The 25,109-nt window shown below is 38.6% G+C and overlaps 1 protein-coding gene across 1 annotated transcript in view; it reads right to left on the bottom strand.

Moving 5' to 3' along the window:
- The window catches only part of LOC124111392, a 172,263-nt gene that overhangs the window by 141,883 nt on the left and 5,271 nt on the right, over window positions 1-25,109 (bottom strand). The window contains exon 2 of the mRNA XM_048382016.1: window positions 3,271-3,364. Within this exon, the coding sequence (XP_048237973.1) occupies window positions 3,271-3,364 (94 nt within the window). The remainder of the gene's footprint in view (window positions 1-3,270; window positions 3,365-25,109) is intronic.

Below are 25,109 nucleotides of genomic sequence, written 5' to 3'. Positions count from 1 at the left end.
GGAGGGGAGCCATTGGAAAATCTATCATCAGTTCTGAAATAACACCAAGACTGCTCCGATCGATAGGGTGAGGTGAGGCGAAATGGGGTTTAATGCTGAATTCAAACTTGTAATAGTCCGGACTAATGCCGATTTTATAGAGCTAGTCCACTGAAATACCATGCCGCAGTGTAACATGAATACCCCACTCAGACACAGAACACAGACTCCCAGCCGACCAGTCCTTGTTTTAGCCCCTTAATGCCAAGCACCAGACAGGGTAACATTACTAACAAGTGTCATCTTTTAAAGTTTTTTGTATCGAACCCTCGACCTTCCACTCTCCAAACAGATGCTCTACTACTAGACCACGGAGGTGGTCCTGACTGGAATATGTAACTGTGGCAACATTGGAGAATCAGATCTAAGGTTGATAGATCGTTCAGATGGGTTATAAGGAGGTATAAAATAGATGATACTCTAACTAGTACCGAACTTGATAGACAGGGTATTGGGAGATGGGTAACAGAAAGATCAGTTCTGAAGTAACAACAGTCAATACAAGTCAATACACTGCTTCCAGGATAGCAGATCTGGGTCGGCCCCAATGGATTTAGTCCACCCTTGAGAATACATTTACATCACAGCATTGCACATAGTATATCTGCTAGTTCCACACCAACAGGGCTCTAACAGGTGGAGGACTGACAGGGTGTGATGTATAACAGGCTTGTGCTTCCTCACCAACAAACATGCCCAAGCTAGACCAGACAAACTCATAATGCTACTCTTTTTAATGAATTAGATATATTATCAAAGAAAATGTGATGATACACACAGACTGATTTCCAAAGTAAGAATTTCAAAGCCTTTGACTATATCAACAATATGAGATTCGAACATGGATGCCTTTAGTATTAACATGATTAAGACATTCTCCCATTTATGACTTTTCGAAGGTAAGTCAAGTTGTGATGAAACGGCTGCTTCAAGCTCTCAGTTAAAAATGGTTGAACTTGTCCATCATTATATAGTTGTGTGAATGTCAATGTAATGCATTGTTTAACAATAAACTGACTTTCCAAACAGTTTGTGTTGATCAACAATATTTATGCTATTTACAATAGAGTGAGTGAGTTGTGTTTGATGCTGCTTGAACAGTACTTCAGTCATATCTGGGCATGTCAGCTTAGCCTGGGAGGAAACCCTGAAGTGATGCAAGTCCTAGACGTTTACCACTTTGGTGAAACCCACGAGCATGGGTATGGTGCTGACAAACCTAGAAATAATCCAGGCAAATCGGATTTGAACCCACAACCATAGGTTCCTGGCATGTGCAAGTGCACAGCGAAGACATCATCCTGAGATGATTGGGCCACCTGTGTCCCCATTCACAATAAATGAAGCATTCTTGGTCATCATAAATTACTATTCCATGACCTCTGAGGTGATACCTAATTACACATATTGACAGTGCCAAGGGCAGGTAAATAAACCTCCTCTCCAGGACAATAACTCGGTATATACAGTATTCTAGTGTTACACTGATGTTTCATGGTCCAGGGGATTTATTGAGTTCTTTCCTGAACTAGGTAAATGGCTGAAGGCAAACAAACTAGAAATTGTTATGCATGTTATGAATATATGGTCAAACTATTCAATTTGTAAAACTGATTTATATTACATAACATCAATAAAAGACCAATCCTGGGTTCAAAATGTCTTGCTTCAGAGTGCCATTGGCACAGTGAAAATAGGCTCCTGGTGCCTGGAGGAACAGTTGAAAATCACATTTGAAAAAATACAACTATAAAAACTGTGATGATGTGTATTATGCCAAGCCTGAGATAAATGCCTTTTGCAAAAGAAATCTGGACAAAAGTGAAACGAACACACAAACATGCTTAACAACTAGTATGATTTGTAATCTAAACCTGTGGATTCAGAAATTTAATATGTTGTTATATATCTTGAAATATAAGATAGCTATGTGATTTATCGCAAAGAAAATGAAGAACATGGTATATTTCAGAATAAAACATTGTTCTATCATGATGTCATTACATGAGATTCAAACATGCGATTACAACCGCAGGTTGAAGTCGTTATTTTTAAGAGAGAACTGTGTGGTGAGTTGTTCCCCATGGACGTAGCTGGGCAACACAAAAAAACACCATGGCCAATGATTGTATTCAAAAGTGGCCGAGATATGGCATTGTGTATTAGGGGAAAAGGTACAAATAATTGCTTAAAAATTGCGAGAATATCCGTGAAATACCAAACCAAGCCCCCCTTGTTCATAAAACAGACTTGTTCAACATTGCCCATGTCTGATTGTATTCAGGGAGTCATTAATTAAATACAGGCAAATATTTTTAAAGCGTGCAGTTTGTACTAACATCCTAAGGAGGCTGTATATAATGTTGAAATCTCACATAAGCATGAAAAGAAATATATGACTTGTGGTAGTTGTTTATCGTACAATAAAACACTGCAGGAAGAATAAACCACTCTGCGCCTCTCATGATTTATTCTCCCTGCAGTGTTTTATTGTACGATAAACAACTCCCACTCTATTTCTTAGGTAAAAGGCAGAAAACTTTCTAAATCATAACTGCTTATTACCTAGCTCAAGGTGAAATGAAGATGAATCAAAAGTATTCTTGTTGGCACACTTAAATTCCATAGAACAGAACTCAACATTCTTTGAGTGGCCTGCAGCACATTATCAAGAACATACATTTCTATCCTTTCCTATTACCAGAATGACCCAATTCACAGCTGCCTTACACCTGTAATGCCTAATGTCCTCAGATCTTTCTTTAGAGATAGCGAGAACTAAGATCTGATTTTAATGAGATTGTCAATAAACACTACTACTAATAGGTACTGATGAAAACAGGCTCATTAGTATCTCTTCTTTGTCAGCCAAGGACCTGACTGATCCAGCTATGACACTGTGATATTGCTAGAGCTGTAACATTTTGTTTGTTTGTTGTCTAACACTGCACTTAGCAATATTCCTGCTATATGATGGCAGTCTGTAAATAATCATGTCGCGACCAGACAATCCAATGATTGATATCATGAGCATCAGTCTACGCAATTGGGATACGATGATCAACCAAGTCAGCAAACCTGACCACCCGATCCCGTTAGTTGCCTCTTACGACAAGCATAGTCACCTTTTAGGCGAGCATGGGTTGATGAAGACCTATTTTAGCCCGGATCTTCACAGGTGTGGAGCTGTAACCCTTGTAAAAGTGTGACAATAGAGTAAAGTGTACGTACTACGACCCCTGCGGACAGGTTACGCATGTTCCCGAGTCGAAATACTGTCCTGCTGCACAGCTGGCTGCGCATTCTGTCGGACAATTACATGCTCCTGAAACATACAAGACATGGTGAGAAAACAGTATTGGTGCATTACATTAAACAGGTCAAGATCTAAACATGTCACTTACAATACTACCGTATATCGCTGTGTATAAGACGAGTTTTTCGTACCTAAAATGAGGGGGCTGAGAAGGGGGGTCGTCTTATACACGGAGTCGAAGATCTCACATAATGTAGCTGACAATATTTGGATACTTCCTGTATTATGTGGAGCTTTGCATTCTTCCTCAAGAAATACATCATGGGCTTATACATAGGGAATAGGGCCATGGGCTTTTACATGAATTATTAAGGACATTGGCTTACACATGGGAAAATGAGCCAATGGGCTTACACAAGGGAAATGGACCCATGGGCTTACAAATGGGGAAATAAAGCCATGGGTTTATATATGGAGAAATAGTCATGGGATTACATAGAGAAAAAGGGCCATAGGCATATACCAGGGAAGTTGTCATTAGCTTATACATGGGGGAACAGAGACATACATATCATGACGTGGAACCATTAATGGATCAACATGTTCAAAGCCAGACTCTAAAAAGATATGATCGTGCTGAACATGTTGATGCATATAAAATAAAAACTGAAACACATTATTTCTTAACATGCTTAACATTATTAAATATATGTATTCATAAAGTACCAAACATTATCTGAACTTGCAATAGACAGAGAATGTAACCATGCAGAAATAGGCAATTTGGTCACTGGTGTTACCTGCCCCTAACATTCAGTCAAGAGTGGTTTCCTTTATGATAAAACACACTGGCAAGACAATATATCAGGTTTTGTTGACTTCATGTGCAACCCTTATTCAGAATCCTGGATCTGCTTCCCCAGATTGTGTCACTGAATCACTTTCTGCTACTGACTAGTAGAATATTGAACCAAGGGGCAGGATGTCCTGATGCGTAGAACATATACTAGGCGCAGCATTTCCTTTGGCAAGTTAAACAAGTTGTACTTAATCCATAATGTTTTATTTGTAGGACCAGACCTGACCCTTCAGTGCTTGTTAATACATTTCAACACCATCTTACATCGTCTTCACTTGTCTATAACATGTTGTTTGTTTGTTTGTTATTTCATGCTGCACTCAGCAATATTCTAGCTATATGACGGCAGTCTGTAAATAAATGAGTCTGGACCAGACAATCCAGTGACTGACATCATGAGCATCGATCCACGCAATTGCGATATGATGACATGTGTCAACCAAGTCAGCGAGCCTGACCACCCGATCCCGTTAGTTGCCTCTTACGTCAAGCATAGTCACCTTTTACGGTAAGCATGGGTTGCTGAAGACCTGATCTGCACGGGTCCTATAACATGTTTAACTAATGTGAGGTATTTTTTGCTGATATGCATTATACCTGATATACACACTAGACCGCTGAGATCCCAACCTACAGTTTCAGTGATCTAACCACCAACCTTCCCCTCTCTGGGCAGATGCGTTATAACACTAGACCACTGAGATACCATGCTGCAGTTTCGGTGATCTAACCACCAACCTTCCCCTGTCTGGGCAGATGTGCCATACACACTAGACCACTAAGAAACCATGCTGCAGTTTCAGTGATCTAACCACCAACCTTTCCCTCTGGGCAGAGGAGCTATACACACCCAGTGAGATCTCCTTCTGAAGTGTATTCATCAACCAATTCTGATTATTGAGTTCATGTCACACTTTGTCAGTCTGTCCTTATTAACAGGTATTAATATGTATTAATTAACCTAATACCACAATGATGCGAGCTAATTTGCTCCAGACTTGGGGCCAAATATCGACCTCTGAGCAGGTCTAGATAAGTCCCTGCAATCCCTGCCAATACAACAGCTTCATCAAAGCAACCTGTAAATGGTTGAATCTGAAGCAGACAAACCAGTGGTCTACAGCGGAGAAGGACTAGAGGTGTGCCTAGGTCTTTATTGATAGTGTTGAGAAGGGTACAAAGGGCACTACTGCCTCCTAAAATGAACACCAACAGGCGCATTCAATAATATTTGTCCAGGATATTAGTCATTATCAGATAAAGGGATTTATCTAATCCTGTTCATAGGCCAATATTCAACCCCAAAGTCTGCAGCAAATGTCAGTAAAACTACAACAAAAAAATCCTTAGCCTTGTAAAAATAGTCATAACAAACGTGATGGCTTGGTCATGTGACTTGTACTTCACTGTTAACAGGGCCAATAAGGAGGAAGAGACTTTAATGGTTAATATAACATTACTGTATTGAAAGATGTTAAAATACAACAATAACATACCTATGAACTAATTAAATTAGACCTTTGGAAAAATATCCCAATTTTAAACAAAATTACTATTTTTCTATTTTGCCTGCCAAGGGTACTTAGCTGAGAATCCTAGATAACCCTGTACCAGAATGAGCACTACAATCGTACCTGAAATTTATCTGTCAAGAAATGTGTGTACAAGATTACAAGATTACGTGATCAGATTAAGGGTTTCCACGTATCTCACCGAGTGGTGTGAGAGCTATTTCAATATTAATTTAGATACTGAGAGCCGTATGTGAGGAGATTTGTTACACAATCTGTCAATAATCTTACTGTCGCTGTACTTTGTGCAACCCATATTTCAAATTAAACAAGAGTCATCAGAAAGATGACATATCCCCCAGCAGCTGTCTGTAAAGTAACCACTAGTAAATGTGCAATTCTGTATGTAATGAGTCAACAGTTGAATGTTTTTTAAGAAGCATACATTGTTTACCCACAAAAGATCCACCATGGTCGCATCCATATGAAACAAGTGTGTTTCTGTGGGATTTTTTTTTTATGTAAACAAATGACAAATTACAAGAAACAATAACTAAATGAAATACAATTCTTTTCAAACTTTGAAAATACCTGCAAGTTACTCTGGTCAGTCTGGAAACACCAATAGGAATTGGTTCAAAATAAAAATTAGAAAAATCCCAAAATATCAAAAGGCACCACTTCAGTATGTGCCTGATAGATTTGCCAAGTTTCGATCAAATACACTGAATGGTTTTCAAATTCTGCCCCGAAAAAGGAAATGATTACGGACGGACATACGGACGGACTGGCTGATCGCTATATCCCCCCGCATTATATGCCTGGGTGATAAAAATCATAAATATGAAAGCTCTATGTAAGTTCAAGCCTGAGCAGGAATTCATAAACATAGCAAGCGTACAAAGCAACTGAGAATGTGGCTGCACATGATTGTAGATTACTGGTAATTGGGGTATGTACGATGAAACACCATTTGTGACAACTCTTTTCATATCCTTAAACAATGTTAAACACATAACATGAAAACAAAGCTGCAGGAGAATCACAAACTATTGCCTCCAGTTCCCCACACACTGCCATAAAGCGGCATAGAGGATCAGGACCCCAAAATGTCACATGGCGTCAGTGTTATGACCTTATGAGCAAAGAATTCAGACAAGCATATGAGATTTCAATATATTAAAAATGATCTAAAGCGACCAGTTCTGAATATGCTGAATTTGGACCATTCAGCCAACACCATATTTTATATGCCCTGTCATTTCTGAACTCCATGGGGGGCGGTCGGGTAGCCTAGTTGTTAAAGTGTTTGCTAGTCATGCAGAAGACCCGGGTTCGTTCCCGACATGGGTACATTGTGTGAAGCCCATTTCTGACCCCCGCCTTGATATTGCTCGAAAAGCGGCGTAAAACCAAACTCCATGGTATTTTGACCCAAAATGGAGTGCCATCGAAGTGATATATGTGTTGTGTGGGTTTTCTTTTGTACAAATAAAAATGAATCAGAGTCATATTCGAAAGTTGACATCTGTCAGGTTCCTTCATTTAGACCAGGCGGTCAAAGTTAAAGCCACGTAGAAACAATTGACCATTCAGGCACAAAATTCCTTTCCCCTTTTGAACTTTCATATTTGACACCTGAATAATATTATAGTTCACTTGAAAGAAAATTAAGCTAGAATGAAGGGCTACCTTGCTTTATTTTCACCAGCCAGATAGAAAGTAGCCTAGTACTACTGGGCAATTTCTGGAAAGAATGGCTCCATCATGAATTATATATGCAAAATGTTCCATTACTCATTGCCAGTAAAAATATTTTGCATGTCTTGTAAATAAGACAAAACATAATTGTTCAGCATTAATTTCGGAAAGGAAATCCCAGGAAATTTGAAAAAAAATAATTCGGGTTCCTGGGAGGTATTGTTAATTACCAAATCATCAGGTAGGTTAATAATTTACCAAGCAATTATTAACGCAGACTGTCATCATCAATAGTTTTAATCATGCTGTCAGTTTTACTTCACGCGGTGGACAAGTTGTGTCACCCTTAAATCACAACAGCATAAGGTATTCAGTGCAGGATATTGCACAATTCAGTACTCACATGCTACTGGAGCATAACATATTACCTTCCATCAGTCTTGGATAATAAAATGTCTTTGATGGTGTAAATTGGAAGTGAACCGAATTTAAAGAAATTTTGGAAAAGTAAATATTTATGGAAAGTTACTTATGCTACACTGATATTACAAAGAAGCTATTAACAGTTTTTAAATTCATATGTGACAATACGCTCTTAAGTATAATTGCTTAGACGTGCATGTCATTCTGATTTGAAACTTCTGACTGACCAATCACGACCAAGTATTTTGAAAACTCATGGTAGACTAAAAAATAACACATTTATTCTACTTCTAGAATCCTATTACCATGGTTCATGTTGCTAAATTTCTGAATACAACAAAAAAGTCTCTTAGAAGTCAAAATAAAAAAAATATGTTCCATTATACACGATATATAGGTGCAGTGATCACATACAAGACATAAGTGTCTCATTTTCAAACTAGATGTGTGTGTTTACATTTTATATCAGGAAGTTTGTAGTGGTTTTGCAGTGTTTATGGTAGAACATGGATAAACACATGAGAGAATTATGTTCTTGCATGTTTTCGGACTACTTATTACACATGGTACATGTTGGGTTGGTCATAAAATGTCAGCTCGTTTCACTATGTTCAAGTCACTTGCTCATACATTGAGGATTAACTATGTGAACAGCTTGTTCTTCATTGTTCTTACTTAGTCTCTTTAGGATTATTGGACTAAATATCCTCCTTGATAAGCCTTGAATGACTTAATCCACAATACCTCTCCATTTAGTCATCAACAACCCTTGTGCTACACATGTTTATTAACTAGTTATGTAACCATATGGTATTATGGTAACAACATGGCCTTGAAACATAATTCTTAGTTCTTCTTTGTCACATTGTATGCCGATACCATGGCAAGGGACACAAAGAATAGGCTTTGCACATTGTGTAAAACTAAATTGAGGTCTTCAAGGTGATAAGCATGCACTTAACCCCAAAGGTACCCAACCACACCAATAACAATACCAACAAACTTAAATACATATGCTACTCAACTCTTAATAGGCACAAACAGAAATATCGAAATACACACTTGACATGAGAATCGATTTTGTGTATCATTGAAAGATCAAAATATCCCTATCATAACATATAGCATATATATATACTACTCAAAAGAAGAAAAAGAACACCCACATCAAGGACATTGGACCCATTCTTGTTCTGTGTAATGGTGATATGATGGTGACTCAGCTGATCGATAACCAAGATTCTACGCAATGTAACAAGACAGATGTAAAAATACACTGCCTCTGTCCAACCAGAATTAATATAACGCATGAGCAACTTATTCCTTCAAATAACATGAAATTCATATTGCTATAGTTAATCTTTCATGGCATGACAGATCAACCATAGTAATATGAAAGAATCAGGTTTTCCTTCGCATATTTTGAGCAGCATATTACAAAACACCTCAAACCGAGGTGCTAGCTCTGTTGTTGCATGTAGGATATTGAATACTGAGTTATGGCGTTTCAACTTAATAAGCATCATAGCATTTTCTTGAATCATTCTGAATAGCAATGGCTCCAAGATTGTTGCTGCAAAGCTACTGAAGAGGAAGTCAAATGAAATCTGAATGTGGTCATCCAGGTGCGACGAGAGCATCATTCACTATTAACTATTCAGGGAGAGCTGAATCATGCTTCATGTAACACCAATGTCCACATTATTCATTGAATTTCTTCCTGGTTCGTGTATTGTCTGATTCATTGTGGGACTATTGCTACGTAAACAGCACAGGCAGCAGACTGCAGCAAGGTTACATGTGAATTATGAAACTGTGCCAAAACACAGATCTGATTTACATACCTCTACACTATGTGAAAAATATACATGGTACCACGAGGTATATCTAACAGACTGTACGTCATGTGGATGCTTAAGTGAGTGAGTGAGTGAGTGAGTATGGTTTTACGCCGCTTTTAGCAATATTCCAGCAATATCATGGCGGTGGACACCAGAAATGGGCTTCACACATTGTTCCCATGTCGGGAATCGAACCTGGGTCTTCGGCGTGACAAGACGCTTTAACCCCTAGGCTACTTGACCACCCCTTGGACGCTTAAGACCTTAGCTAACACTTCTTGCATTGATTGTTTCTCATACATTTCTTTCCACAACTCCATGAGAACAATTTCTTGACAAAGTAACATTTTTTCAACAGAAGAGTGCATGCTTTTGGCTTCACCTTATTGTCAGCAGCGAATAAAGAAATATCTCCATTTAAATTTTAAAAAAGCCCCAGTGAGATGGGAGATTCAAAACCTTAGGAAAATCTAGACTTGCTTCATTTAGGGCTTTTGCATTACAGAAAGGGCTGGGTGGAAGGGAAAATAATATGGTTCAGGGACTGAGACAGACTATAGATGTCCATCCTCTGTGGGGTGTTTCACCATGTTAGGGAGTGCTTCGGGGATACCTTCTATTTGAGTGTGGCTGTGGGGACACTGTCCCAATTCACTATCTGGCAAAGTTCCTTCCATCACATCCTCCAACATTATCAAATGAACAAACTGCATTACAGCAGATCTATTGACCAATACCACATGAGCCCCAACATTCCAGTTATCAGTCCCAGGTAATCACATGTTAAAAAACACTATGTGTAACCAGGTAACAGCAGCCGTCTTGCTTACACATTATGATGTCTGCATTTCATTATGATATATCAGCTTTGAAACTCAAGTATAATTGTACATAAATATAAAGCAGAACAAACAGCTCTAAAAGAGTCACTTTAAGAATGACATAATGTTAACATGTCAATGTCATGTTTCAAAAGGTGTTATTAACATGACAATTAAGACTTTATTTGATGGTCAGTTTTACACTGCAATGCATAAATACCATTACCACATATAAGTGCCAATTAAAAGTAACTTTAATATTAATAAGCACCATGTTAACATGCTTAAGAAAACAGAAGATAATTGTGATTTAGTTCGTTCCACATCAAGGACATTGGGCTCCTCTTTGTTCTGTGTAATGATGTTATGATGGTGACTCAGCTGATCAATGAGCAAGATTCTACACAATGTAACAAGAGAATGTAAAAATACACTGCCTCTGTCCAACCAGAATTAATATAACACATGACCAACTTATTCCTTCACATCCACTCAAGCAGATAAACAAAACAAGCACCAAGAGACAATGATGACTACGTCACTGTGGAGAAGCATGCTGGCACCTATCAAATGCATGTACTAGTACTAGTACATGTACTGTTATTAGCCCAGTACTCCCATCAGCATGGCTATCCAAGGTGGAATTTACACATGAGCATTGCTATAAAGGTGGAATTTATGGCCAGTTGTCATCTTTTGTGGTTATTCTGTGAAGAAGAAATAAGGATGGGGATTCTTCGAGGCTCAACAATAACAGACAACAATAAAGTCATTGAAAATGTGTGAGGTGGTGAAGTCCAGTGGGGCTTATTGTCGCATTTAAAATTATTTCACTCACAGAGCGACATACATGCATACATCTGTGCTTGTATTAGTCTGGACTTATGACAGTTTTATAGAGCAAGCCCACTGAGAATGGGGAGATACCATGCCACAGTTTAACATGAATAACTCACTCAGGACTGCCTCCGTGGTCTAGAGGTAGAGCGTCCGCCCGGAGAGCGGAAGGTCTGGGGTTCGATCCCCGGGCCGCGTCATACCAAAAGACGTTAAAAGATGGTACTTGTTGTTACCCTGTCTGGCGCTCGGCATTAAGGGGCTAAAACAAGGACTGGTCGGCTTGGAGTCAGTATACTGTGTCTGAGTGGGGTATTCATGTTAAACTGCGGCATGGTATCTGAGTGGGCTAGCACTATAAATCGGCATCAGTCCGGACTAGTACAAGCAGCCACACAAACACACACACGTACATGCACGTCGCTATATAAGTGCAATAATCTTGGACGTGACGTTAAACCCCATTCCACCACCACCACCACCTCACTCAGACACAGTTTACTGAGTCCAAGCCAGTCAGTCCTCGTATTATCCCCTAATGCTGAGGGCCAGACAGGGAAAAAAAAAACAAGAACCATATTTTTATGTCTTCTGGTTTGATGTGGCCAGGGGATCAAACCACAGATCTTCCAGTCTTTGGACAGACACACTATACACTACATCATGGAGGCAGTCTATTGAAAATGTAGTGTCTTAAAAACATGACAGTTAAAGGGCTAGGATGTCGACTGTTCTGAAGATTTGTTTGAAAACAAACGCCTTCATTCTAAACAAAGAATGGATGGGCCTAAATGCAGGCCTTTGATACGCTTTACATATTGTAAAAAAACTTGGCTGAAACCAAGGAACTCTTGGTAGGAGAGTGATTAACTTCATTCAACCGAGGCATATTTATGTTGTACTCTAGGCTTTGATAAACACTGGCTTCTAATCTAATCAAGCTGGCAATTAGTATTTTTGGTTTGGTTTGTTATTTTATGCCGCTCTCAGCAATATTCCAAATATATGACAGCGGTCTATAAATAATCACGTCTGGACCAGACAATCCAGTGATTGATATCATGAGCATCGATCCACGCAATTTGGATCGATGACAGTATTTTGTAACTCGATCATCCTTAAGAAAAGCTCTCTCTTCAATTTGCTTCTACTGGTAATAAAAACATGACTGGAGCTAGTTTACTCTGCACAGCACTTGCGGTGTCAACTTTGCTGTGCAGAGCTCTATTGTTTTGGTTTGAGAATTGAATTTGGATTGTAATGTCACACTCCGACATTAATTCATGCATGATTTAAAAACACATAGTACTGTCGATGTAGTGTGCCTTTAACATTGAGGGTGAGAGATCTGACGGATCAATGGATGTTCAGAGGTGAAATCATGTTACAGTGGTTATTACCTGTTTTCTTTAATCCAATACATAGGACAATTTTTGAGCTTGTATTATGAATCTGCTGAACTGATATTTTTTCCAGATTTTGAACAATTTTTTAAAGGAAAACCGAGGTGTGTTTCTTAAAAACTTTACGCCAACACTAAAATATCTAAGCAACTTTTCCACAAATGTTGCTTGCCATCAGCAGTTTTCAACGGATGACTTCTGCATCTCTGTCAGTGAAAATTAATCATTTCTTGCTGATTAATGGTGAATGCATATTTGTGCATCACCGAAAATGCCGCCTAGTCAAGGCCAGGTTGTGCTGTTTGTAATTTTGTTATTGTTTCTCATACGGTTTTGCACAAGGTCCACAAATTACTTTTGTGTAACAGTCACAGAACAGCTGTCTACTATTAGCTGAAATGAGTAATCATGAAGTCTGAAAATGTTGATCAAGGATGTTTTTGTTGTTCTCCATCCACCCAATTTGGCCCCATCCATCATACAATAATAAAAAACGACCTTTGCATGATTTTTCCCCCCTCCTCCAGCCAGCCAAACTGGTCCAAAGCTTCCGTAATACAAAAAATAATAATAAATCTTTCCTTCTTTATCATTTCAGTTGGGCTTTGCATGTTTAGTGCGGCTTTGAACTATTTCAGTCATATCAAGGTGTGTCAGCCAAATGTGTGACAAAGCCTCAAGCAATGCAGGTCTTAGACCCATGAACTTTTGTTCCCTGAATGGTGAAGCCAATATCAAATGGTCAAAAAGGAAAAATAAACCAAGTTAACTGTTCTCTTGTTGATGTCCACAGCGCCCTACATGTTTACAAGTATACACATTCTTTAGTACATGGGCATACATTATTGCGTACTTGTACAGAAATTAAATACCTGCAATAATGAAAGTTAACATATACATGTATAGAGAACAGTTATTCACTAAGCCCAACAGAGATATAAGGAAACAATAACATGCCTTTTTTTATGTGTGTGTTTACTCAAGTTCCTCAGCGACACCTGTTTACTCCACAGAAGCAGAACAGTTGAACAGTCACCCTCCATTCCAAACGCAAACAATGTACCATAGTTAATACCACACACATCAAAGGTCACTGCTTATACAATGTATCAAATCTCAGAACCACTTAGAATACGCCCATGTTAGCATTCCCTATTGTCAGAGGTTCATAACACTTCATATATTCCACTATAGGTGCCAGCACTTTATGATCCCTATCCATTAAACATGTCGTATTTATGATCATTCTCATATGAATGGAATTAACATCATTCATGACAACTGGTTATACCCAGTACAGTATTTGACTCCGTCAATCTGACATGGTATACATTCTAACAAGAAGGAAATGTACACATGTACATTGTAAGGGGGTGATAGAAATGAAGTATCCATACAGTGTATTATGTCAGATCTATATTGTATAAACATGATATATCAGGGGTGGTGGATAATGTTACTCACTGACTGGTGTATAAGGGGGTAGTCTATACAGTATAGTACAGGGGTACAGTGTTGTACAGTCAAAGGCACATTGTAGCATTATGTGTGAACTCTTTGTTAAATGGAATGTCAATAAGGATCACACACATCTTGGTCAAAACAATGTTGTATTTCATGACCTGTTTTCAAAGAGGAAGATATATAACAGTGTGAAAATGCTGAAAAGCTATTAAATAAGAAAGACACTTAGCAATGAACTATGAGTGGAGCAGTGGAGCAATACGATGCTAGACTCGCATGTTCTCACATGTTTTTAGACTGTCCAATACTTGAATATTTGTAGTCCGCAGATAAAAGTAAATAGTTTCAAGAAACTAAAATGACATATATACATACACATTGGTGTTTAGACAGAATACATCACAGTTCATATATTTATAATAATTACATAAAAAGGTTTCAATCAAATTAAAAGGGACAGGACATCGACAGTTTCGTGTATTTTTAGAACATGCATGAAAGATTTCCGAGTTGGATGTCACATGCCCAATTCAATTATCAAATAAAAAATAATAGAGCACCGCAAAGTGAAGCCGACAATGCAAGCACTGTGCAGAGTAAACTGGCTTCAGTCTTGTTTTTTAATAGGGGCGAATTCAAGAGAAAGATTGTGGGTTTTTTTTATGAATGAGTTACAAAATACTGATTGCCAGCTTTATTAGATTAGAAGGCAGTGTTTATCAAAGCTAGATTACAATATAAGTATGCCTCGGTCGTATGAAGGCAATCACTCTCCTACCCAGGGTTCCTTGCGGCCAGCCTATAGTCCCTCTGTCACATCATCACATCCTAACCAACTCATTCATGTGTTTTTTATGTTTCATTTTGGATGAGTCTACACATTTAGATAAACACAGGCCATGAAATGTTTAACTTCCATTGAAAAAATATCCCAAAAGGTGAAAAGCTATTTGCAGTGACACATTTATCCTCCACTTCCTGTCACTGAAGCTATACGGAGAGCTAGCTATACGGCTACTTTTATATATAAAGCTATATTGTCATACCACCTCACTGTTGCAGTTGTAGTAGCATAGCTATATAATTATGCAAACCAATAGGTAAAGCAAACCAAATGGCTTGCATTTGGCCTATCTGTTCTTATTTCAGAGTAAGGGCATTTGTTACAACAGGAAAAGTCCTGTCACATGAGAAGTCTACTTATAGTTTACAAACAGAGATTCAGAACGGTCGAAGTCCTGTCTCTAAGCTCAGGGTTGGCACAATATTTTATTTAAAGACAAAACATATATCAAGACATGTGTATCTTTAAATAATTTATCTTCTGCGGCATTGTGTGGCTCTGCTTGTTTTGGAGGACAAACCAAAGTGTTTTTGAAGTCCAGGATACTGACTATCTTTGTGATAACAAGTATTGAGGGATATATCTGGACCTGTTCTGAGGTCATTGGGCTCAAGTCAGCAGCAAATGCAGCAAAACTCCCTCAAAGGAATGAACAATTTCTCAATTTGTGTCAATAAAGTTTGAACTTCTGCGATGCTCTCTGGAGTGACTTGCATTTCACAAATAACAGGACCAATACACAGCGAAGTGAGAAGGGCATTAATCATTAATTTTACACTAATGAATTGAATGCAATGTTAAAATACCTTGAAAATGAAAGAAAAAGCTTTTGAACAAAATATCAGATATGTTCCAAATTTGCCTGCCAAGGACACCCTGCATATAGTAAACTACGTTTATAACGAACACGCTTATAACAAACTTTTTTTCCGTCCCAGCCATTTGCCATATATTTTATCACATAAAGTTGATGGATATAACAAACATGCTCACAATGAAATAACGGATTTAGCGAACTCACTTTGTGGTCCTGTGTGTGCTCTGTCAACAATAATGTTTAAGTGAAGTCGTTGAAAGGCATTTAGAAGTGATACGCATAAGGAAGAGGATTTAAGGATGTCAACTTCTTTATTATGAGGAACAACGTTTCGGAATATATATGCATATACTCTATACTCCAAAACATTCTGTTCCTCATATAAAGACGTTGACATCCATAAATCCTCTTCCCTAATGTTTAAGTGTATAACAAACTGTTAATCCCTGAGCTGAGCTCCACACATGTCACCAATCTGCCTATCAAAACATCTGCGCTGTGTTTGTGTTGGTTGTTTACAACACTGTTCAAAGCGTCAATAAAGAAATGAAGGCAGTTGATTTACTCTCAAGTTCTGACACCTGGTCCTCAAATTACATATTAATTATCATTACTGTGTTTGTGTTGGTTGTTTACAACACTGTTCAAAGCGTCAATAAAGAAATGAAGGCAGTTGATTTACTCTTAAGTTCTGACACCTGGTCCTCAAATTACACCCTCAATTAACAATAGTAACACATATATTCTGTACATGTACACTTTTGTTATTTATCGAGTAACCTGATGTCACATGACTTGATAAAAGATGTCTAACAGTCGAAATGTGTATTACGAACGATGGATATAAAGAACTAAAATTAGTGGCCCCTTTGAGTTCGTTCTAACTGTAACTTACTGTAGTTTGGAATCCTGGGTAAATCCCTGATTCACTCATGTCAGAGAGGAATTGTTCTCTTTATTTGGCCACTAATAAGATCATTTCAGTTATTTACTTGAATTTATGCAGTTGGTATTCAAGAAATGTCACATGTGACATTTTAGGTTGTATTTTTTATTTTGCAAATTCAACAAAAATAATGTGGCATTACTGGTACTTCCAATTTACATATTAATTATCATTACTGTGTTTGTGTTGGTTGTTTACGACACTGTTGTCTTGTTCAATTGATAAAACAAATATTGCCTAATGTAACTGTCTCGTTCTTACTACTCAAATACACGCCCACCAGCCCACTTTCTACTCCGTCTGTGTCAACAATGTCAACTACTAAATCTTACAATGATGGTGATATTACAGTTTGTCCCACTGGTTAAATCTTGTCGTAAACAGACCACTATGTTAGATCTCAGTCAGAAAATACTTTCAGTGAAGTCAGCCTTTTATCATGGGATAACATTTATACTAAGTTATCTTATAATAATTAGATCTACATCAAGTGCTTTTATGAGTTATCATGGCGTAATATTTATACATCCTTTCATATAATTATAGTTTAGCAAGTAATAATTATCATTAGGTAAAATGCATATATAAAATATCAGTAGTTTCAGTTAAAGCTTTTTAGATGGTTGCTAGCCTAAGGTAATGGGAGCGCGTCTTCTAGACATACTATTCAATAAGACAAGAGTTACGTCTACATAGTTTAATTGATTTGAAGCTTTTAGATAAATGCTAGCCAAAGGTATCAAGATCCCATCTCCCAGACAAAGGATATTTATTTAAGTATATCTGTCATCACCTACCGGGGTATATTAGAATAACATTACTTCAATTAAGACTCATTAAGGATTAGCCCCCATACAAGCTCGTCTATAGTGCATTAAGGATTAGCCCCCATACAAGCTCATCTATAGTGACACCCTAATTTCTTTCAAAGCATCCAGTAAATATGTCAACAAGATTAGTGCCAGTCCAACAGGATAAACAGGATTTAGTATTCCCCTCTGTCTAGCCATCCATTTAGCTTAGGACACAACCAATCGTGTATCATCCAATCACATTCCATTTTATTGTTTAAATTTTTGTTAAATACATACTGTAGGCAGGTTTTAGGCAGAGAAGGGGTTTGACTCTCTTACCAAGCAGACCTCTCTCCCACAGCCCAGAGTGTGTACCGACTCTCTGTGGCACCCTAAGTTATATTCTAAGATATTGTAAATTGTTAATTGTTCTTGAAAATAAAATTGTGATTAGTCTCCTGTGACTCTGGCTCTTTGCTGACTAATTCCCCAAGAAAACCAGCACGTCATTTTGAAGGTATTGTTCACCCAGAACAGTTCCGTGATAATTTGGCGGAGAATCATCGTTTTCGGAACCACAGAGTCCAGGAACTAACTACGACCAGCTACAAGAACCCATTGGAGGACATGTCCAACTGTGATCATCTGATGGAATAACAAGCAAGCTGCATCAACCTCTGACCTCAACACTGGATTAAAGACAACCAACTCCTCCAAAGACACCAACAAAGGAAGAAAAAGTCTTCAAATATTGTAAGTAATACATTGTTGATTTCTTGTCATCCTTTAATTTAGTACGGTACATACTAATAGGTGTCATGGCAAATATGGAGTCTGGTATGGAAAGTAACTTTGAAAGTGAAATTCCAACAGTGTCTTTAGTTACGCCCCTTGCCAAAAGTGTAATTCAGGCAAAATTTGGCACAACAACAACAAATTGTTTAGTAGACACAGGGGCATCCATTTGTTGTATTTCGTCTGCTTTTCTGAGCACAGCTTTTGAAAACCTTACTCTTGGAAACTCACCCTTTCCACAGGTAAAAGGTGTTGGCGGCGAATTGCATAAAGTGTTAGGTTCAGTTGTGTTAGATTTTGTCATTGAGGATCAGGAATTTTCTCAAAGATTCTATGTACTGCCTACACTGCCGAAGGCAGTGATACTAGGTGAGAACTTCCTTGATGACAATGATGCAGTCTTAGATTATAGCTGTCATTCCTTGATACTCAACAACAGCACCTCAGATAGGCAATATATCAATTTCATAGCCAATTCAGTGCATGAGATTAGTGGATTAGCAAAAACAATAGATCAGATTTACATCCCCCCTCAGAGTGAAATTCATTTCAAGGTCAGACTATCAGAGACCAAAGAGGATTCCCTCATCCTCATTGAACCCATTGCTTCCCTCACTGCTCATTCTGAAGTAGCAGGCGGTAGAACTCTTTCTAAATCAAAAAGCAAGACTGCTACATTTAGGCTTATGAATCCCTCCCAAGAAGAAAAGGTTCTTGACAAGGGTACAGTTGTAGGCAAATTTAGTTACATTGACAAAGACTCTGTTTTTGAAATCGGCTCTGACCAACCATTCATCAGTACCGTTAACACCGACAATGAGAAGAGAGACAATGACACCAGGGATTATGTCAAAATTGCACAGGAGTTAGGATTTGATTTGACCAATACACAACTGACTCCAGACCAACGACACAGACTACTTAGATTTTTGGGACAAAATAGAAACATGTTTTCAACAAGTCTTGCAGATTTAGGTAAAACTGACCTGCACCAACATATCATTGACACTGGCAACCACCCACCCGTTAAGAGTAGACCATATCGTCAATCTCCTCATCTCCAAAAAGTCACTGAAGAACTTATAGATGATTTTCTGAAGTATGATTTGATCGAGGAATCTACTTCTATGTATTCAGCTCCAATTATCCTAGTCAAGAAACGCGATGGCTCATATAGATTTGTTTGTGACTACAGAAAGTTGAATTCTGTCACATTACCAATGTCTTGGCCTCTTCCTGTTTTTGATGATGTTGTTGATAACATCGCCAATGCACATGCTAAGATCTTCTCAACTTTAGACCTTGCTAATGGCTTCTTCCAAGTGCCATTACATGAAGATTCAAAGCATAAAACTGCTTTCGTCACGCATCAAGGCCTTTATCAATTCAAACGATTGCCCCAAGGTTTGACAAATTCTCCACTTTGTTTTCAACAGCTCATGAGCAAAGTGTTACGAAAAATGCTTTTTAAGGTTGCGCTGATCTACATTGATGATTTGATAATTTACAGCAAAAACTTTGAAGAGCATCTCCAACATTTGGAGCAAGTATTTTACTATCTGAAACAGGCAAAATTAACACTAAAGCCATCCAAATGCAATTTTGCAACGGACAAAGTTTCTCTTCTGGGTCATGTTTTATCATGTGGAGGTGTTCAAGTTGATGACAAAAAGATTGAAGCAATTAGAACCTTTCCAGTGCCCAAGTCACAAAAGCAGATTCGCTCCTTCTTAGGTCTCACAAACTTCTACAGGAAGTATGTGAAAAATTACGCTCACATAGCGCTTCCACTGAATGCCTTGCTAAAGAAGCATTCGGAGGCAGAACTAGGAAAGAAACCAAAGTTCCAATGGTCACTTGAGTGTGATCAGGCATTCAACACACTAAAACATGCTATGAGTAATACACCTGTTCTGGCGTATCCAAATTTTGACAAAGAATTTCTTCTTGCAACTGATGCCAGTGATATGAGCATAGGTTTTGTTTTGAGTCAAAAAGACGAGAAAAATAATGAACATCCAATAGCTTTTGGTGGTAGAGCTCTTCATGGCAGCGAAAAGAACTGGAGCATTACAGAAAAGGAAGGCTTAGCTCTAGTTGAAGCCATTAGATCCTTTCGTCCATACCTTGCAAATTCCAAATTCACAGTCTACACTGATCATATAGCATTGAAGTGGCTGAAATCCATCAAGGATGCCACAGGTAGGTTAGGACGATGGTCTTTGGAACTTTCTACCTACACTTTTGACATTGTTCACCGCAGCGGCAAAGCCAATGGGAATGCCGATGCTCTCTCACGTAGGGAATATGAGGAAAATATTAACTGTAATGATCAGACAGAAGAAGATGCTGAGAAAACAGTCTTCTCAGTAACTTCAACTCAGCTAAGCAAATCAACTAGCAATACAATCTTGCCAAACACCCATTCATCCACACAGGTCACACAGACAACTCAGACTGAGGATATTTGCACACCTATTGTCAATCACTTAGGATCAGACACACAGACAACACATTGGTCAGTCACCTTTGAATATGAAGAGGATTATCAGTCAGTACCAGTTAATGTTGTCGCAGCATTACATGCTACAAATGCTGATGTTACCCAAGACACATTGGTTGAAGTAAGTATAAAAGAACATCCAAATTTACGTCACCTACAAAGGATTTGTCCAGATTTCATCCAAATCTTTGACTACAAAGAGGATGAAGTCCTTCCACAAAATGAAAAGGATCGTCAAAAGATTCTTATTGAAGCCAATACTTTTGAAATTGATGAAGGCATCCTATACCGATTCGTTCCACAAAGACAGAAAGGACACGCAGACAAGTTCATTAAACAGCTGGCAGTCCCAAGAACCCTCAGAAATCAAGTCCTGCAATCCTATCATGACTCAGAGTTTGGCGGTTGCCACCATGGGAAAGAAAGGATGCACAACACCATGAGACCTAAGTACTACTGGCCCAAAATGTACAGCGATATTGCTACTTATGTCCAGACATGTGAGGTATGTCAACAGACCAAGAGGCACTACCATGGCAAGAAGGCACCACTTCGTCCACTACCTGTAGAAGAGGTCTTCACCCGATGGCACGTTGACATTCTCGGTCCCCTGCCAACAACACCAGATAAGTACAAATACATTTTGGTCATCACAGATGCATCATCTAGATGGTGTGAAGCCTTTCCACTTCGGACCCAAGAAGCCAAAGAAGTAGCAGATGTTCTCGTCAGAGAAATATTTTGTCGGTATGGTGCTCCAAGGACCTTAATTTCAGACAGAGGTCAGAACTTCATGTCCAAACTTATCAAAGCAATTTGTGAACTTTTGGCAATTAAATTTACCCATACCAGCCCATACCATCCTCAAACTAACAGCTGTGTAGAAAGGCTCAACTCTTATATCAATCAATCACTAAGAGCCTACTGTAACAAGTCTCAAAATGATTGGCCCCGTTTTATTCCTGGCATCATGATGGCCTATCGGATGGCTCCAAATTCATCAACTCAAAAATCCCCATATGTTATGCTTTTCGGCCGGGAAATGAGAGCTCCACAAGATGTAGCATTAATTCCAAAAGAAAATTTAGGCCACAATAACAAAAGTTATCTTTCCAATTTGCTTGAGGAGCTTGATATCACTAGAACAATCGCAGCTGAAAACACTGCTCGGGCTAAGGAGGTGTATTCAGAACAATATAACAGAAAGGCTAAAGAACCAGAATTCGTCCCAGGTCAAAGAGTTTGGCTTTACTGTCAAAAAGTTGAAAAAGGCCTTTCCAACAAATTAACCAAAAAGTGGTATGGTAGCTATTATATCATCCATACAGGTCCAAATTATACCTACAAACTGCGCCGAAGTTCTGACGACAAAATACACAAACCACTGGTCCATGCCAACCGTCTGAAGCCATATTTTGATCCTGCTGATCGTCCACAGTATCCTCCAGAACCATACCTCAATAACCCCAGTGACATAGATTCAGGAGTCATGGATGACAACGAGGAACCAGTCAATGATACTCAGTTTGACAGCAACAATTCCCCATCAACAAGTTCAACTTACCAGGCTACTGATCAATCACCTCCACAACAGAAAGGTAAGAAGGTCAATTCCAAAACAAAGGCAGGTACTTCCAGCAACAAGAGTCAGAAGCAAAAGACCCCAACAAAGAAGAAAAACCCTGCTTCAAGTACAACAGAAAAACCTACCAGTCCCACGGCAACCATGAAGGAAAATCATACCACACCAGGTCCTAGTGCTCCAACCAAGGTAAATGAAAAGGTAAATAAAGGGAAAAGAGGAGTGAATAGTAAGCATCACCAGCCCAAATCCAGAAAACAACCCGACGACAGCCAGGTACAACCTCCAAGTCCAACATCAGGTTATCAAACCAAGGACATCCCTCAGGTCTTCAATCCAGAGGACATCCACTCAATTGTTAGTTCCAAGAGAGCTAATGGCAAAATCTACTACAGAGTAAAATGGAAGGATCCAGAAAGAGAAAACACATGGGAGTATGGCAGCAGCATTCCAGACTCCATTCGGAGAGAATTTCACCTCAAAAGAAGTATGTCAGGAAAACGACGAAAACGTCCACTGAAGAATCATAAGTTTTTCGACCAAAAGGAATCAGCACTAGACAATAAATCAGTCAATGTTCTGTCAGGGAATACAATGTCAGGAAATGTCAAGCAAGACAACACCAAACCATGCATAGAATTAAATGTCAAACCACATCCGTTTTTTCCCAAACACCTACGAAGAGTAGAACATAAAATAGAAAGAGTTCTGGGCATTGAAATTATTCAAGGAGACTGCTATGTCAAGGTCTCATATAAAGAACATCCTGATACTGTCCACACATGCTATTTTGAAAGTGTTCCTCCCCACCTCATACAGCGCTACCTTGATGATAGCTGGCAGGATCTCCGAAATTGGTCCTGTCTAGAAGATAATCCTCCATACGATCCAGAGGAAGCACCAATTTATAAATCCAAAAGGGGTATTTTTCCACATAAAGACTTTGGAAATATCAACACCTTTTTCTACCGTGAATCATATCTGAATTACACAGAATGTGGTACCACTCAACCATACGGTGATCTACTCCCCATATATTCTGATATCTGCCAATTGCACATATTCTTGATCAAAATACAAAATCTCCTGAATAAACGGTGCAAATCACGAAACAGCTATTAGCTGTATCTTGTTATGTTTTCTTGTGTCCAGTCTTTTCACTATGGGTCGCCAGTTGAGAACAAATGGCATCAGCCTTATCATCTGAGTTATTTGTATCACAACAAATTTTGAGCATTGACCTGATCAACCAATCTCAAAAGCGAAGTGAAATGACACAAACCAAACCATACTGGGAATCGAACCCAAACCGTACCTAAGCGAACCCAAACCGTACCGAAGTGAAATGACACAAACCAAACCATACTGGGAATCGAACCCAAACCGTACCTAAGCGAACCCAAACCGTACCGAAGTGAAATGACACAAACCAAACCATACTGGGAATCGAACCCAAACCGTACCGAAGCGAACCCAAACCGTACCGAAGTGAAATGACACAAACCAAACCATACTGGGAATCGAACCCAAACCGTACCGAAGCGAACCCAAACCGTACCGAAGTGAAATGACACGAACCCAAACCGTACCGAAGCGAACCATACCGAAGCGAACCAAACCATACTGGGAAGCGAACCCAAACCGTACCGAAGCGAACCAAACCATACTGGGAAGCGAACCCAAACCGTACCGAAGCGAACCAAACCATACTGGGAATCGAACCCAAACCGTACCGAAGCGAACCAAACCATACTGGGAATCGAACCCAAACCATACCGAACCAAAATAAACCAAACCCTATCGCATTGAACCGAAGGAAAATCAAAGCGAAACAAACCAAATTCAAATAAAGCAAACTTAACAACCGAAATGAACCAAAACAAAGAAAAGGCAAACCAAATAGTTACGAAAACTAACAATGATATACACCTTTTGTATACCGTATTAATGTAACAAATCAATGCACTTGTTATATGCACATGCACATATAATGTGTCTAATGATTGTATCCAAAAGTAGAAGGATATTACTATTTTTTTCATGATAAACCTTTGTAATTTGCCGCCAATACATTCTTCCTGGTCATGACACCGTTTAGTAATAATTATGCACTGATCTTTTACATCATAATTATCATATTTGTTTTATTTTCTAGTTATTACAGACAAACTGAGGAAGTATTTATATATGACATATTATTTGAACATGCTAACTCTCTTTTCTTTGTTTCCATGTAAAACCTCCATGGACACAGCCTACTACCTTACAACCCCAATCCAGGATGTGGAACTCAAGGCCTCCTACATCACCCATAAAACCACCAGTACAGAGTGCCAAGACAAGCCAGCTCCACATCCAGAACCCCTTATGACAGCATTTTTATATTATGTTTCCTTATATCAAAGAGACTCTATAATAATTATTATTCACTACTACCAGTTTAACTTTATACATTGTCCATCTAAGCCTTAATTATTTTTATTTTTACACGTTTGGGGTCCAAACTTTTTCAGACGGAGGGGAAGTTATCATGGGATAACATTTATACTAAGTTATCTTATAATAATTAGATCTACATCAAGTGCTTTTATGAGTTATCATGGCGTAATATTTATACATCCTTTCATATAATTATAGTTTAGCAAGTAATAATTATCATTAGGTAAAATGCAT

Source organism: Haliotis rufescens, unplaced genomic scaffold (assembly GCF_023055435.1).
Source record: "Haliotis rufescens isolate VD_foot unplaced genomic scaffold, xgHalRufe1.0.p SCAF_4, whole genome shotgun sequence".
NCBI classification, from domain to species: Eukaryota; Metazoa; Mollusca; class Gastropoda; order Lepetellida; family Haliotidae; genus Haliotis; species Haliotis rufescens.
The sequence above is the reverse complement of the archived record's forward strand: the minus strand, read 5'-3'. Positions and strand labels throughout refer to the sequence as shown.